At 42.3% G+C, this 15,857-nt stretch overlaps 1 protein-coding gene across 1 annotated transcript in view; it reads left to right on the top strand.

The window, feature by feature from the left end:
* The window catches only part of col7a1 (collagen, type VII, alpha 1), a 519,627-nt gene that overhangs the window by 265,880 nt on the left and 237,890 nt on the right, over positions 1-15,857 (top strand). The window contains exons 44-50 of the mRNA XM_060918496.1: positions 6,127-6,162; positions 6,281-6,325; positions 6,413-6,448; positions 6,529-6,561; positions 6,814-6,846; positions 9,384-9,455; positions 9,635-9,694. Of these exons, the coding sequence (XP_060774479.1) occupies positions 6,127-6,162; positions 6,281-6,325; positions 6,413-6,448; positions 6,529-6,561; positions 6,814-6,846; positions 9,384-9,455; positions 9,635-9,694 (315 nt within the window). The remainder of the gene's footprint in view (positions 1-6,126; positions 6,163-6,280; positions 6,326-6,412; positions 6,449-6,528; positions 6,562-6,813; positions 6,847-9,383; positions 9,456-9,634; positions 9,695-15,857) is intronic.

Genomic DNA, 15,857 nt, shown 5'->3' with positions numbered 1-15,857 from the left:
GCTTTGGATCTACGCTTATGCCGCCGAGCCGTCACCCATTCCCCCTGCTGTAAGAGCCCTAATGCTGGAGTTGGGGGATTGCTAGCTCCACCTAGGGCATCCAGACTTTTCTCTACAGAAATTACACTGTTCTCACACTCACTGACCTTCTCTAAAGCCTGGACATGCACTTCTAGCACTATAATCTTCTCTGTCAGAGAGCTAACTAATCTGCATTTATCACAAATAAAGCTATCGCTAGCGACTGAGGAAGAATGACTAAACATCCTGCACTCAGCACACTGAACAGTGTACCATGATGAAAAGATTCACATACCTTAAGAAGAAGAAACCTTTATTCATCACATGCACACTTCAAGCACAGTGAAATTCATCCTCTGCATTTAACCCATCTGAAGCAGTGAACACATGCACACACTCAGAGCAGTGTGCAGCCACACCAGAGCGCCCGGGGAGCAGTCAGGGGTTCGGTACCTTGCACCTCAGCCCAAGGCCGCCCCACATCAACCTAACTGCACGTCTTTGGATTGTGGGGGAAACCGGAGCACCCAGAGGAAACCCATGCAGACACGGGGAGAACATGCAAACTCCACACAGAAAGGCCCTCGCCAGCCGCTGGGTTTGAACCCGGAAACCTTCTTGCTGTGAGGCAACCGTGCTAACCACTACGCCACCGTGCCGCCCACGGACTCGAAGATCTGTTGATATTAAAGCAGATCCGATGTAGATGGCCTCCGCTTCTGGTCTTTACACAGGAAGAGAAAAAAAGAAAAAGAAAGCTTCCAGTCTCGGCGTTCTTCCGAAAAAAGAGAGAGAAAAAAATGGAAAAAGGAAAGCGAAAGTGGAAGGTACAAAAAGGAAAGCGACAGTACAATAAAAATGAAGAGGATACTGGAAAATTATATGTAGAAAAAAGTTAAAAAAGATTAGTAATTAACGTCAATACTCGCGGGGAAAAAAGGACTCGTCGCAAACAACTCAGGAACCAGGAAGTGCATAGCAGAGAATGCGCATGCGCAGCTTCCAGATGATACTATATATTATCTTATTTTAAAAGCTTCATATTCATTAGATTTTGGTTAAAAACGAATGCCATGTGACCTTATCGACTGGATTCAGCAGCTACTAATGCCTTCAGCAACGTCAGTACGATTGCATTTAGCAACTACTAATGCCTATATCAGGGACGCGCATTGCAAAGACACTCTTCGTCCCATTGCTCTTTAGACTCCTTCTCACGAGTGAGTTTTGGAAAACCATGTACAGAGACAATGTTTGTTGCTTAAGAGAGTCTCTCAACTCACTCTTTAGCTCTAAAGGGCAACGTTATCAGGAAACCTACCCCTGACCAGTCGAGCCTTCACAGATTTAAAGTTGCAATGATGCAAGTACACCAGTGGGAGGCAGCAGTGCACTAAACTGGGTCTAGTCTGCCAGAAAGAAAAGGAAGATTTCGATTCACTGCAGGCTTCGTCGTCCTCAGCCTGCACCAGCGAATCATCTGGAAAATGTGAGAACCCATCCTATGCTGTTTTGCTTGGGAACGAAGAAATGGCAGAACAATGAAAACGTGGAGGAGGCGTTTGTTTAAGAAAAAAAACTGATTCAGCTTCAGGTTTAAAAAGTCAGGCAAAACAATAATTTGTAAATTATATCATGGGAGTGGTTGCATGGTGTGGTGATGCATTAAAGAGTGTTTTTTCAGAGATGGAAGTTACCTGCGCTTCCTGATCAGTGCAGTATTCAAGTCATTTTCATTAACCCTTGAAATCAAAGTTGATCCTTTTTAGCTTACTGTACTTCAGTTGTAGAATCCCCCCAGTGCTCTCTAATCCACTTCACTGGTTGGATATGTGTTCTTCACTTTTATTCATAGTTGTACTTTTATTCCATGGGTTGATGTAAACCACTCGACTAACTTATGTGATTTTCATACAACCCCGATTCCAAAAAAGTTGGGACAAAGTACAAATTGTAAATAAAAACGGAATGCAATGATGTGGAAGTTTCAAAATTCCGTATTTTATTCAGAATAGAACATAGATGACATATCAAATGTTTAAACTGAGAAAATGTATCATTTAAAGAGAAAAATTAGGTGATTTTAAATTTCATGACAACAACACATCTCAAAAACATTGGGACAAGGCCATGTTTACCACTGTGAGACATCCCCTTTTCTCTTTACAACAGTCTGTAAACGTCTGGGGACTGAGGAGACAAGTTGCTCAAGTTTAGGGATAGGAATGTTAACCCATTCTTGTCTAATGTAGGATTCTAGTTGCTCAACTGTCTTAGGTCTTTTTTGTCGTATCTTCCGTTTTATGATGCGCCAAATGTTTTCTATGGGTGAAAGATCTGGACTGCAGGCTGGCCAGTTCAGTACCCGGACCCTTCTTCTACGCAGCCATGATGCTGTAATTGATGCAGTATGTGGTTTGGCATTGTCATGTTGGAAAATGGAAGGTCTTCCCTGAAAGAGACGTCGTCTGGATGGGAGCATATGTTGCTCTAGAACCTGGATATACCTTTCAGCATTGATGGTGTCTTTCCAGATGTGTAAGCTGTCCATGCCACACGCACTAATGCAACCCCATACCATCAGAGATGCAGGCTTCTGAACTGAGCGCTGATAACAACTTGGGTCGTCCTTCTCCTCTTTAGTCCGAATGACACGGCGTCCCTGATTTCCATAAAGAACTTCAAATTTTGATTCGTCTGACCACAGAACAGTTTTCCACTTTGCCACAGTCCATTTTAAATGAGCCTTGGCCCAGAGAAGACGTCTGCGCTTCTGGATCGTGTTTAGATACGGCTTCTTCTTTGAACTATAGAGTTTTAGCTGGCAACGGTGGATGGCACGGTGAATTGTGTTCACAGATAATGTTTTCTGGAAATATTCCTGAGCCCATTTTGTAATTTCCAATACAGAAGCATGCCTGTATGTGATGCAGTGCCGTCTAAGGGCCCGAAGATCACGGGCACCCAGTATGGTTTTCCGGCCTTGACCCTTACGCACAGAGATTCTTCCAGATTCTCTGAATCTTTTGATGATATTATGCACTGTAGATGATGATATGTTCAAACTCTTTGCAATTTTACACTGTCGAACTCCTTTCTGATATTGCTCCACTATTTGTCGGCGCAGAATTAGGGGGATTGGTGATCCTCTTCCCATCTTTACTTCCAAGAGCCGCTGCCACTCCAAGATGCTCTTTTTATATCCAGTCATGTTAATGACCTATTGCCAATTGACCTAATGAGTTGTAATTTGGTCCTCCAGCTGTTCCTTTTTTGTACCTTTAACTTTTCCAGCCTCTTATTGCCCCTGTCCCAACTTTTTTGAGATGTGTTGCTGTCATGAAATTTCAAATGAGCCAATATTTGGCATGAAATTTCAAAATGTCTCACTTTCAACATTTGATATGTTGTCTATGTTCTATTGTGAATACAATATCAGTTTTTGAGATTTGTAAATTATTGCATTCCATTTTTATTTACAATTTGTACTTTCTCCCAACTTTTTTGGAATCGGGGTTGTATTTTATTTTGTATTACTTTTATCGTTTTTAATTTATTTATATTCTTTGAGGACCCTTCTGTGATGTCTGCATCCTCAGTAAAGATCGTCACTGAGGAAAGTTTTTTCTTTTTTTTAAATCTATTTTGTACAATAAATGTTCTTAAATATGTGTAATACGAGTAATACGGTTAAGAGTGCCTGAATAGTTGCCATGCAGTCGCCATACCAGTGCTTAACCCCTTTAGAAGTGTTTATATTTTATACAATTTTGAAGAAAAACAAATACTGTTACTGCCTGTGCTTCAGATCATACCGTGATATAAATTTTATGCCATACCACCCAGCCTTCACTCGAATGGAACCACAGGTTTGCCATTTAAAAGTTCTCAACACATGAAAAGCCTGGAGTCAATGGAAAGGAGTTGCAGGACGACCTGAAAGCAGCTGGAACAGCAGTTATACAGAGAACAATAAGCAGTTAACTGCACCACAAACAGCTCCTACGCCTCAACAATTCAGCTGATCATTTTTGGAGAAAGCAGGGTTGCGTGTATAAAAACTCCACACCTACAGTGAAGTACAGAGGTGGGAGGATCATGGTGCTCTGTATGATTTTAATACATTTTATATGAATGAAAGATAGACTGCCTTTCAGATTTTTCAAGTGTAGGTCGTAAAAATTATTTTCCCCGACACCCAATTATTTTTGTTTAGTGACCAAAAGCTACTGAATTTGAATCACAGACTTCCAATTTTATTAGTTTTTTAATCGAATAATTAATGAATTTATCTCCGTGTGGCCCGAAATTCTCCGCTATTTTTTCCTGCTTCACCATGACTCAATTCAAGATACTACGTCATGCATCACGTGGTGGGCTTTCCCCATTCACGCAAGGCATTGTGGGATACAAATTTGAAACAGGAGAGAAAAATGGAGGACGTGAGTGTGCGAATGAAACGTGAAAGACCGACTACGGTAACAGAAAGAACACGAAGAAAAGGCGTTATGTTCTATACGAAGGAAAGGAAACGCAGGACCAAACTAATAAATATCGGCGGTCAGCGAGCACCTCGGTGTGATCAGCTGTTCGTTTAGCGACACAATGATGGAACTGTCAGTGCACGCTCAAAGGTAAACCTGTAGATGGCAGTAATGCAACACTGTGGATGCCAGCTGCCGTAAAACCCAAAAGAAGAAGGTGGTAAACCTGCGCATGCGCACACGGACTTCCTCTGTCTGCTTGACTGCACGAAGCGAGCAATTTCATGCACATTATTTGCTTTAATCCCCTCAAATTGATCACAGTTTAGGGATCTATCTAGCTATCTGTCTGTCTGTATATCTCGCTATCTCTGTCTATCTCTCTCCCTCTATTTCTGTCTATCTCTCTGTCAATCTTGCTATCTGTCTGTCGATCTCTACCTATTTATCGATCTTGCTGTCTATCTCTCTCTTGTGCTATCTATCTATCTATCTATCTATCTATCTATCTATCTATCTATCTATCTATCTATCTATCTATCTATCTATCTATCTATCTATCTATCATGATCTGGTTCCCTGTGGTGGTAAATGTTTGGATGTCGTTCATTCGTACGGTTGCAAAAGATATCAAAATCAGATCGATGCATTGCCGTGTTCTCTGGAGTCTGGAGCTTTGCCGTTATCTTGTTTTTTTTTTTGTGTGTGTGTGTGTGTGTTTTTTTTTTATTTAATTAAATTTTTTTTTTTTTGGTCCGTTGTTTTGTTTTTCAGATCAGTCGCACCTCATCAGGTTGCACTGCAGATTTGACCGGTCTGATTAAGTCAAGTGCAGAAATTTGATGTTGATTGGATTTGAAACCAAATAGCAATACACTACCGTTCAAAAGTTTGGGGTCACCCAGACAATTTTGTTTTTTCCATGAAAAGTCACACTTTTATTTACCACCATAAGTTGCAAAATGAATAGAAAATATCGTCAAGACATTTTTCTGGCCATTTTGAGCATTTAATCGACCCCACAAATGTGATGCTCCAGAAACTCAATCTGCTCAAAGGAAGGTCAGTTTTATAGCTTCTCTAAAGAGCTCAACTGTTTTCAGCTGTGCTAACATGATTGTACAAGGGTTTTCTAATCATCCATTAGCCTTCTGAGGCAATGAGCAAACACATTGTACCATTAGAACACTGGAGTGAGAGTTGCTGGAAATGGGCCTCTATACACCTATGGAGATATTGCACCAAAAACCAGACATTTGCAGCTAGAATAGTCATTTACCACATTAGCAATGTATAGAGTGCATTTCTGATTAGTTTAAAGTGATTTTCATTGAAAAGAACAGTGCTTTTCTTTCAAAAATAAGGACATTTCAAAGTGACCCCAAACTTTTGAACAGTAGCGTATGAGCAATTTGGGGGGGAAAGAAGAATCAGATTTTGTGTGAAAACTTCTCCTTTAAATTTTTATCACTCTCTGAACAAAATATTGCGAGTTTCCCTCAGGGCTGAGGTATCGTCTTTAACAGATTGGAACAGATTTTTTTTTCCCCACTTTGACATAACTTCAGTTGGATTTGTTGGGAACTGAATCTTTTTTGATGCCTGTGTCCATCTTTTTCAGGGTGACAGAGGACCAGTGGGTCCAGCAGGGTATAAGGTGTGTACCAGTATTTCACACTGACGTATTTCTGGTATTTTTATTGTATGTCTGTGTTACCTTTTGTTTCTCCACATATGTACAGTGTGTGTTATGTGTTTATTTTTATATGTTTTAGGGTGATCTGGGTAGAACGGGACTTCCAGGACCCCAAGGGCCCAGGGTCAGTATTGAGTTAGTGTTTCATCATTTGTGAAGGTGTGTGTGTGACTGCAGAAAGTGAAATTGTCATAAATGAATGTGCTTTCAGGGTTTGCCAGGTGAAAATGGACTTCCAGGGGAAAAGGTGAGGATTTTTTTTTTGAATGCAGCACACAGAGGGAATGCAGTGCAGTGTGTTCATCTTTACCGTGTGTGTGTGTGCAGGGAGCTACAGGAGCGAAAGGAGAACCGGGTGGTGTGAGTTAAATCTCAGATACATTAGATTATGAGTTATGCTGATTATTCATACTGTACTTGAGTCTACCCACAATGTTCCTGAGTCCCATGATGCATTGTGCAAAACCTCCACAAAGAGAAACTTCATGTTAAATACTAATGCAGCAACTAAAATAAACTGAGAGATTGTAGATTTTTTTAATCTGCTGTGCATTGACTCATTTAGCACAAAGCCGATAGCGATGGTGATTTTTAATATTGTTTTGGTTCCAGGGCCCGGGTTTCCTCGGAAAGAAAGGAGAGCAGGTAAGAAAAGTAATGTGGTTGCTTCCTTGCTGGTATTCTTTCCAAAAATAAATATGGCAGGTTTATGTCCTAGAATAATTTTTCTACAACGATCATTAAACGTACTAAAACTCTATGTTAGAAGTTTTGATTTAAAAAAAAAATGTTGTATACTGATATTTATTCTATCCACGTTCACTGGATATGAGCAATCACGCGCTCTGATTGGCTACTCTACTTCTAGGATATCCGCTAATATACCATAAGTAGAGAAAAACAAAATGGTGCAGTGCATCAAGTCAGATATATTACTTTGTTATCAAGTGTTTAAAAGAAATAGAAATGGCTAAATAAAAGAATATAGCCCCCCCCCCATATCTCCTGTTCCACACTCCAGTCCAGTTGGTGGCAGTAATGCACCTTTAAGTTGGTTTGCCAACCGCTAAAAAAAAACCTAAAGAAGAAGAAAATGGTGGACCGTGTTACTGATCCAACCGAGGATGAAATAAACACTCTACTTGACCCCCCCCAAAAAAGCAAGAAAAAATCGAAGATATCTTTTTTTTTTCAAGAATTATTATTATTATTGCATTTTTCACAAATTGCTCCTGTCATTTCGCCGGTTTGTTTACATTCTAAGCGGAAATTATTTTGTCAGACATTTTGTATAAAGCTTTTATTTATCGAATTTGCAGAAAATGAAAATAAAAATGCTCTGTTTCTCAAAATCCAGTGAATGTGGATAGAATAAAACCGTTATTCCACTCAATCTCGTCGTACATGGATTATAGACAACTCGGTGCTACGCGCTTCGTTGACTATCAGCTCATGTACGACTCGATTTCAGGGAATAACTGTTAAATATCTGATTGTTGTTTTTTTTTTTTTCTTTCATACAGTGATGTGCAAAAGTATTTGGCACATGTAAAGAAATGCTGTCGACCAAAAATGGCTTAAAAATAATGAAATGAAACGTTTCAACATTAAAAATAATACCATAAACAGTAATTAGTAAGTCATAATAAATGAAACAAAGTCAATATTTGGTGTGAGACGACCTTTTGATTTAAAAAAAATAAAAATAGTAGTCTCAGGTCCAGTGAGTGCAGTTTTATGCGGAAATGAGCTGTAGGTTTTACTGAGCATCTTACAGAACCAGCCACAGTTCTTCTGGACACTTGGACTGTCACACTCGCTTCTTCATTTTGCACCAAAACTTTTGCACCAGTAGCCTTCATTATGTTTTCTTTTTTTTAAATCTGAAATGTGTCTCCTTATGGAATGCTCAGATACAAACTTTTTTTTTTTTTTCTGTAACATTTAATTTTGTGCTGGGGAAAAAAAAAAGCCAAATGTTTGGAACTCTAAAATATTTTTGTAATGTTTTGACTCAATAATGTAGAAGTCATAAAATAGAAATCTATCACAAAGTTTGTATGAAAAAAAAACATGGGGGGGCTAAGACTTTTGCGCAGTACTGTGTGTTGCTGTGAACTTGTGTTTATTTTAGAGTTGGCACGATGGCACTTTTTTTTTGGTAATTTCCGAAAATTCCTAACACTGCTGATTTTGTATTCAGTTAAACTTTCACTTGTATAGTAAATATACTAAAATATATGTTATTTCCCAGCTGGGAGGTCCGTATGGTGAAATACCGTGACTGAGGTCTTGAAAGTACTGAGCGAGGCCCTCTGGGCCGAGGTCAGTATTCAAGGCCGAGGTCACGGTTATTTCACCATACGGACCGACCTTAAGCTGGTAAATAATATATTTATTTTTTTCTTTACCAAATTCTAACAGAAAACGAGAGCGCCCGAAAGGGAAAACCGAGCCGAGCCGCCATTTTGAATCCTCATTCACGGCTGTAATGCAAATTGCTTCCTCCTCGGTATACAAGTGCACTTCCATGGCAGGAAAAAAACTACATTTTGCCGCCTATGTCGTCCCCTATTTATACAAAATTGAGTCATTCAGGATTCAGCCATGTTTTTGCTCGGCGTTAGCAACAGTTACAGGTTTTTATCTTTCTCCTGAAATGTTTTATTTTATTTCTTCTTCCTCAGGGTAGTAAAACTCGCTTTCGCTGTGAACGCTGTCGTTATCGCTATCCATGCTGTAAAATTAATGCTATTCTCCTGAGAAATGCTGGCAAAAATTGCTACTATGTTTGTTGTTGTTGTGAACGAGCGAGTCGCCAGAGGTCCATAACCGGGGTCCGTAACTGGGGTCCATACTGTTGGATACGGACCCGCTTGCCAGCCAATCACAGTGCAGGATTTGATGGAAACCGGACCGCAAAAAAAAAAAAAAAATACAATCCTAACAAAAATACTATCATGCCTCTTTATATTCAAGCATTTCAGTTTAAAAAAAAAAACTTTTTCCAATCCAGTTCCAGTCTTTTCCGTTTGTTACAAGATCCAACGGAGATCGGATCGGACGGAGTTTCTTTTTTTTTTTCCTCAGTTATCTGATCTTCCATTTTTTTTCTCGTATTATTCTGATGCCAATCCGAGTTATCAGAAAGCCATTGTTTTCTATTTCTGTTCATTGTTCAGGGTCCGAGAGGAGCTCCAGGTCCTGAGGGTCCTGCAGGCGAAAAGGGAGATCCAGGACAGAAAGGAGAAAGGGTACGTTTTGTAATTTTGTAGTTGATCTTGACATATCAAAGTTGCCACATTGTTTGTTTATAATTCTACATCAGTTATTTTTATTATTTAAAGTTACACAGTAAGAGTAGTTATACTTGAACTGGCTTTTTTTTTTTTGGTCAATCGCATGCTTCTTTTTATACAACCCTCTCTTTCAGGGTTTTCCTGGGGTAGGAGCACCTGGTCAGCTTGGACCTAAGGGGGAGCAGGGTGATCGGGTCAGTATAAATAATAATAATAATAATAATAATAAAACATGCAAGAACAAATGGTTGAAACGAATACGTGGAAAGTTCATCGAGGTATTGGGAATCAGAAGGAATGTAGGTTGTGGGGTGAGTGTGATGAAACTGTTGAACACCTGTAAAGTTTTGGCAGGAGTGGATTACCGAAATCAGCACAGCAAGGCATGATCTGTGTCTGCAGTGTTTTCATGGTGCATTCAGGAGCGATTTCTCCCCTCTGATACGTTATGGTATAATTATGATTGGAAAACAGGGAGGGTATTGGAATCAGATACGTGTAAGCTGCAGTGGGACTTTGAACAGCGGTTGAGGAAAACGGAAAAGGCACGTAGACCAGATTTGGTGTTTGAATTAAAAGTTGAAAAGAAGGTCCATGTAGTGGATATGGCGTATGTGGTGGAGAAAGTATGTGAAAAGATGATGGTGTATCGAGAGGCGAGACCAGGCTTCACTGTAAAGGTAGTGTCTGTGGTGATTGGGTGGTGGTGGACGGGAGTGCTTGAAGGCTGTTCACTCACTCATCGAGGATAAGAAGGAAGCAGAGAAGATGATGCAGAAGACGACGTTGTTCGACAGTGAATCGATTCTACGTAAAGTCATGACCGGGGTAACACAGCCAACAGAAATGTTATTAGGTGAAAATTAAAATTCAATCCAAATCGCTTGAAACTGCTCTCACTGAATTCAGAACAACAGACTTTTTACAGAATTAAAATATGTGTATCCGTTCTGGAGATATTACAAATCAAAGATTGAAAAAATGGCTTAATTTTTCGAAAACTGCCATAATATTCTGTATGAGGATCACATACATATTTTTTTTCTCTCCGTGCTTCCACGGAAGGCGGTCGCATTCTGCTCTCTCTCTCTCCCTCCTTTTTTCCCTGCTTGTGCTCTGTCTTGTCTCGTCTGCTGTACTTTTTGAAGAGACTCTTCCTGCATTACTTTCTAAACTAAAAAGCATGGAATTGATAAACTGGTCTCCTAACGAAATTGACACAGTTTTGGGTTCGGGGGAACCCGTTTGTCCTGCCGGAACGTTTGCGGCTGGTTACACGATGGATGCGTGGGAGCGGTGGCGGGTCGTGTGCCTGGCGATTCTTTCTGTGGAGGACATTGAAGAGATCTACCTATTCGGAACCATGATTACAGGACTTTTGCTGATTGGATTAGGCATTGCCCTGGTATATTGAGGAAATCAGACAACGGTGACAGCTGTTCAAAGCCCCACAAAGCTGCCCGATATGATTGGAGTGGTGGGCAAAGCTGTTGGCACTTGGACTGTGGACATTCAGAACTTTAACCACAAAATGGTTATCTCATCTCGGAGCAGCTTTCAGCTTTGCAAGGAATACGTTTTTCGGAGATCAATTTGAATAGAATGGACAGATATGGACGAGCGGTGAGGACGTGCAAAGACTGCGTCTGGAACGACCAAACAATTCATATCTTATCGACATTCGGTGCCCTGAGACAGAACCGGTCTTGTTTTAGGCCGTTGCTGAGAAAACATTTCCCCCTGAAGGTCAATGCCGGGAGACACTCTCATTTTTCGAATTCCTCTCTAACTCTCTGCGGTCGCCATTTTTACCCCCAGTGTGACAAGCGGGTGTGTGACCAGCGCCTTCATGGCTGCAGGAGCGGACAGCTGCTTGCTTGCGCTGGATTACCTCCTCCCCTTCCCCCCTTCCCCCTCTACCCCTGATTCCCCCCCTCAAGTCCCGTGTTTAAAGTGTACCTGTGTTGTAGTTGTGCTTATGCAAAGGTCTTTTTTTTTAATGCTCCCACACTGTACTCCTGACAGGAGCATAGTGGGGGGGGGGTTTCTTTTTTTCCTTATCTCTCCTCATGTTGTGTTTCCTTTTTATCTTTATCCCTGTCTTCCTGTCCTGTCTACCCTATGTCAATTGTATGTTGTATATGTACGGATAGGTTGATGGCTAATTTCGCTGGTACATGTGACTAGTGACAATAAAGGGCATCATCATCACATGGTCCAAAATGGGCCTCATTAACCAATGAGACCAAATTATTTTTCTTCATAACTTTTTTTATTTTACAAGATATTTACATGGAAATTGGCGGCACATAGATGGTTGTACACTGAATACAAAGTTAGAAAAATTAGCAAAAATAAATTATGCAAATTAGTGTTTAATTAGTATTAATTATGCTAATTAGGTAAACCGTTAAATCGGTACACTCAATAAAAAAAGGAATAAAAGATTATTTCTAATCCCCTCTTTGTGCTCTGTAGGCCTTGTATTTCTCAAAAGTAGAGCCTACTAGTGTTTATATGAAAGAATATAAATGATTTTTATTTCGATTAATATTCACAGCTTTCAAGGCGAACCTCAAAAAAACTGTCTGATCCACATCCAATAAACAATTCACATTAACTCAACTGAAATTGACACTTGCATTTCTGACTTCTGGGTTTTTAAAATCTCACTCCGACCACTAAGCTCTCAATATTTTCATCAAAACAGCTTCAGTTATATTCTAAAATAGTTATTTATTTCCATGAATCAGTTTGATTTGAAAAAAAATAAGTAGGTAAAGCTCTGAAAACTCACTTCAGAATCTACCGTGAATCATAATATCAAAACTAGCAGACGGAATATTTTGCTGAATCCTTCATCAGAAACCGTGAGAGTGAGAGAACATCCCTATAAAAGTTATCTGATTGATATTGACGAGTAATCCACTGGGAAACCGATCGAGAGAGAGAGAGAGAGAGAGAGAGCCTGACCGCTTTCCCGTGACTCAAAAAGAAAAGTACCGGCAGTTTCCCAACGTCACGCGAGCAGAGCTTTTACTCTGTTGTACCGACTTCAACCTGCCGTTACTTCCAAAGTACTGAACAGATCTTAACCAGATACATTTCTTTGGAAGGCAGAGATTATAAGCTTTTTAGTGATAGAAAATATTCAAGAGTTAAGCAATGACAGGTTTGGAAACTTAGATGAGCATCTGTATGCACAGTTTTCACAGCACAGCCAGCGAGCATCTGATATGCCTCCTAAAAGCCGTCAGGATGTAACTCCAGTGGCGTAGCTGCTCACAGTCACACCAAAAGGTGCAGACCATAGCTTATTTATCTTTACGGAGACATGGCTAACACACCTTGTACCAGGTGCTAACGTGGACCTGCAGGGATTCACTGCTGTGAGAGCCGACAGAGACACTAACACATGCGGGAAAAGCAAAGGTGGGGGACTCATCATTTATGTTAACAACCGCTGGTGTAACCCGGGACATACCTCCATAAAGACAGTTTTATGTTGCCCGGACTTGGAGCTGCTAGCCGTTAGCCTGCGGCCATATTATCTGCCGAGGGAGTTCAGTCACGTGATCACCATCTGTGTTTACATCCCTCCGAGGGCAGACGCAGCCACTGCATGTGAGAGGATTCACTCTGTCACAGCAAGGCTGCAGACACAGCACCCTGAGGCATTTATCATCATTTCTGGGGACTTTAATCACGCTACTTTGCACTCTACTTTGGCTGCTTTTTACCAGGCTGTGGATTGTCCAACAAGGAACAACAGGACAATTGACTTGCTGTATGCTAATGTGAGGGATGCATACAGAGTCACACCCCTACCCCCAATAGGGAAGTCTGACCACAACCTGGTTCTTCTAAAGCCGAAGTACACCCCCCTGGTTCAAAGGCTGCCTGCAACAACTAGCTCCATCAGGAGGTGGTCCCCTGAAATGGAAGATGCCCTCAGAGACTGCTATGACATCATGGACTGGGATGTGCTGCTTAGCCCACACTGTGAGGACATAGAGGGGCTGACACACTGTCTGACAGATTACCTTAACTTCTGTGCAGATGTGGTCTCCCCCGCTAAGACTGTACGGTGTTGCCCTAATAACAAGCCATGGGTAACACAGGAAGTCAAAGCTGTCCTTAACAGGAAGAAGGCCGCCTTCAGGAGCAGGAATAAGGAGGCGATGAAAGCAGCACAGCAGGAGGTGAAACGCTGCATGAGGGAAGCCAAGGACAGCTACAGGAGAAAGGTGGAGCAGAAGCTGAAGGAGAACAGCATGAGGGAGGTCTGGGAAGGTGTGAAAACCATCACAGGCCACAATACAAAGACCAGAGTTGTTGAGGGGACAGTGGAGAGGGCGAACGAGTTGAATGACTTCTTCAATTGGTTCAACCAGCCCATGTCCCCCCCAACCTCTCCCTCACTGCAGCCATCTCTCCTTCTTCCCTCAACACACCTCCCCCCAGTCATCACAGCAGCCCCCTCCTCCCCCACCTCAACACAGACTCCTCTATGCATTACTGCAGACCAGGTCAGAGGTCAACTGAGGAAGCTTCACCCCAGGAAAGCAGCAGGCCCGGACAAGGTGTGTCCATGACTACTGAAGACCCATGCTGCTGAACTGGGTGAACCACTCCAATGCATCTTCAACCTCAGCCTGCAGCTGGGGAGAGTGCCAACCCTCTGGAAGACATCATGTATTGTTCCAGTTCCCAAAAAGAATCGGCCCAGTGAGCTGAATGACTTCCGACTGGTGGCGCTCACTTCACATCTGATGAAGACGTTGGAGCGGCTCTTCCTCAGCCTCCTCAGACCCCAGGTACAACATGCCCAGGACTGTCTGCAGTTTGCGTACCGGGCAGGTGTTGGTGTGCAAGACGCCATCCTCTACCTGCTACACTTAGCCCACTTGCATTTGGATAAGGGAAATGGCACAGTGAGGATCCTCTTCTTGGACTTCTTGAGTGCCTTCAACACCATCCAGCCCCTACTGCGTCAGGACAAACTGAACAGGATGCGAGTGAACCCCTGCCTGGTCACCTGGATCTCCAGCTACCTCACTGACAGGCCGCAGTATGTCAGGCTGAAGGACATCATGTCTGACACTGTAATTAGCAGCACCAGTGCACCCCAGGGCACAGTGCTGGCCCCTCTTCTCTTCACCCTGTACACCGCTGACTTCTGCTACAACTCGGAGCTGTGTCACATTCAGAAGTTTGCCGATGACACAGCCATCGTTGGGTGTATCAGTGACGACAGAGAGGAGGAGTATAGGAGCCTGGTGAGGGACTTTGCTGTGTGGTGCAACAGGAACCATCTGTAGCTCAACACCTTGAAGACCAAGGAGCTGGTCATTGATTTTGGGAGGTCCAGACCAAGGTCATGACCAGTTCTGATTGAGGGAGTCGAGGTGGAGGCTGTGGATTCCTACAAGTACCTCGGGCTGTGGCTGGACAGCAAGCTGGACTGGACTTGCAACACCAATCACTTATACAGGAAGGGACAGAGCAGGCTATACTCCCTTAGGAGGCTGTGGTCCTTTAACATCTGCAGGAAACTTCTGTGGATGTTCTATCAGTCTGTGGTCGCCAGTGTCCTGTTTTACACCGTGGTGTGCTGGGGGGGGCAGCACATCCAAGAAGGACACATCCAGGCTGGACAAACTGATCAGGCGGGCCGGCTCTGTGGTCGGCATGAAGCTGGACTCTCTGGTGAGGGTGGCAGAGAAGAGGTCTATGGACAAACTACTGAACATCATGGACAATGCCAGTCACCCTCTGCACACCATCATCAGCAACCAGACGAGCCTGTTCAGTGACAGAATGCTCCTTCCCAAATGCAGGACAAACAGACTCAAAAACTCCTTTGTCCCTCATGCCATCAGACTGTACAACTCCTCTCTGGGGGGGAGGAGGGGTAACAGGAGGACAGAGGATGGGAAGGAGCAGTAGCCTAGCCTAACAATAAGCAATACTGGACAATGTGCAATATAAAGTGCAATATCTTTCCTGCTCTCCCCCCCCCCCCCCACACACACACACCCTAACCCCACTTCTCCCCCCTTTCCCCCTCCCCCTCTTCCCCATATCTTATTCTTTTTATATTTGTATATGTAAATACTTAATTTATTTTAATTTATCTAGACATTTTCTCTATTTCTTTTCTGTTTATCTGTAATGATGCTGCTGGAATCTTAATTTCCCTGAGGGAACCCTCCCAAAGGGATCAATAAAGTTTTATCTAATCTAATCTAGACCAAAAGGTATGTCCCATGCATCCTTCACAGCTGCAATGGCACCAGGCAATGCCACACCATGGATTCACAAAGCCATCACTCATGGTGGAGCAACACCTGGGGA

This window comes from Neoarius graeffei, chromosome 4 (genome assembly GCF_027579695.1).
Source record: "Neoarius graeffei isolate fNeoGra1 chromosome 4, fNeoGra1.pri, whole genome shotgun sequence".
Taxonomy (NCBI): Eukaryota; Metazoa; Chordata; class Actinopteri; order Siluriformes; family Ariidae; genus Neoarius; species Neoarius graeffei.
Note: the sequence above shows the minus strand (reverse complement) of the source record. Positions and strands in the feature narration are given on the sequence as shown.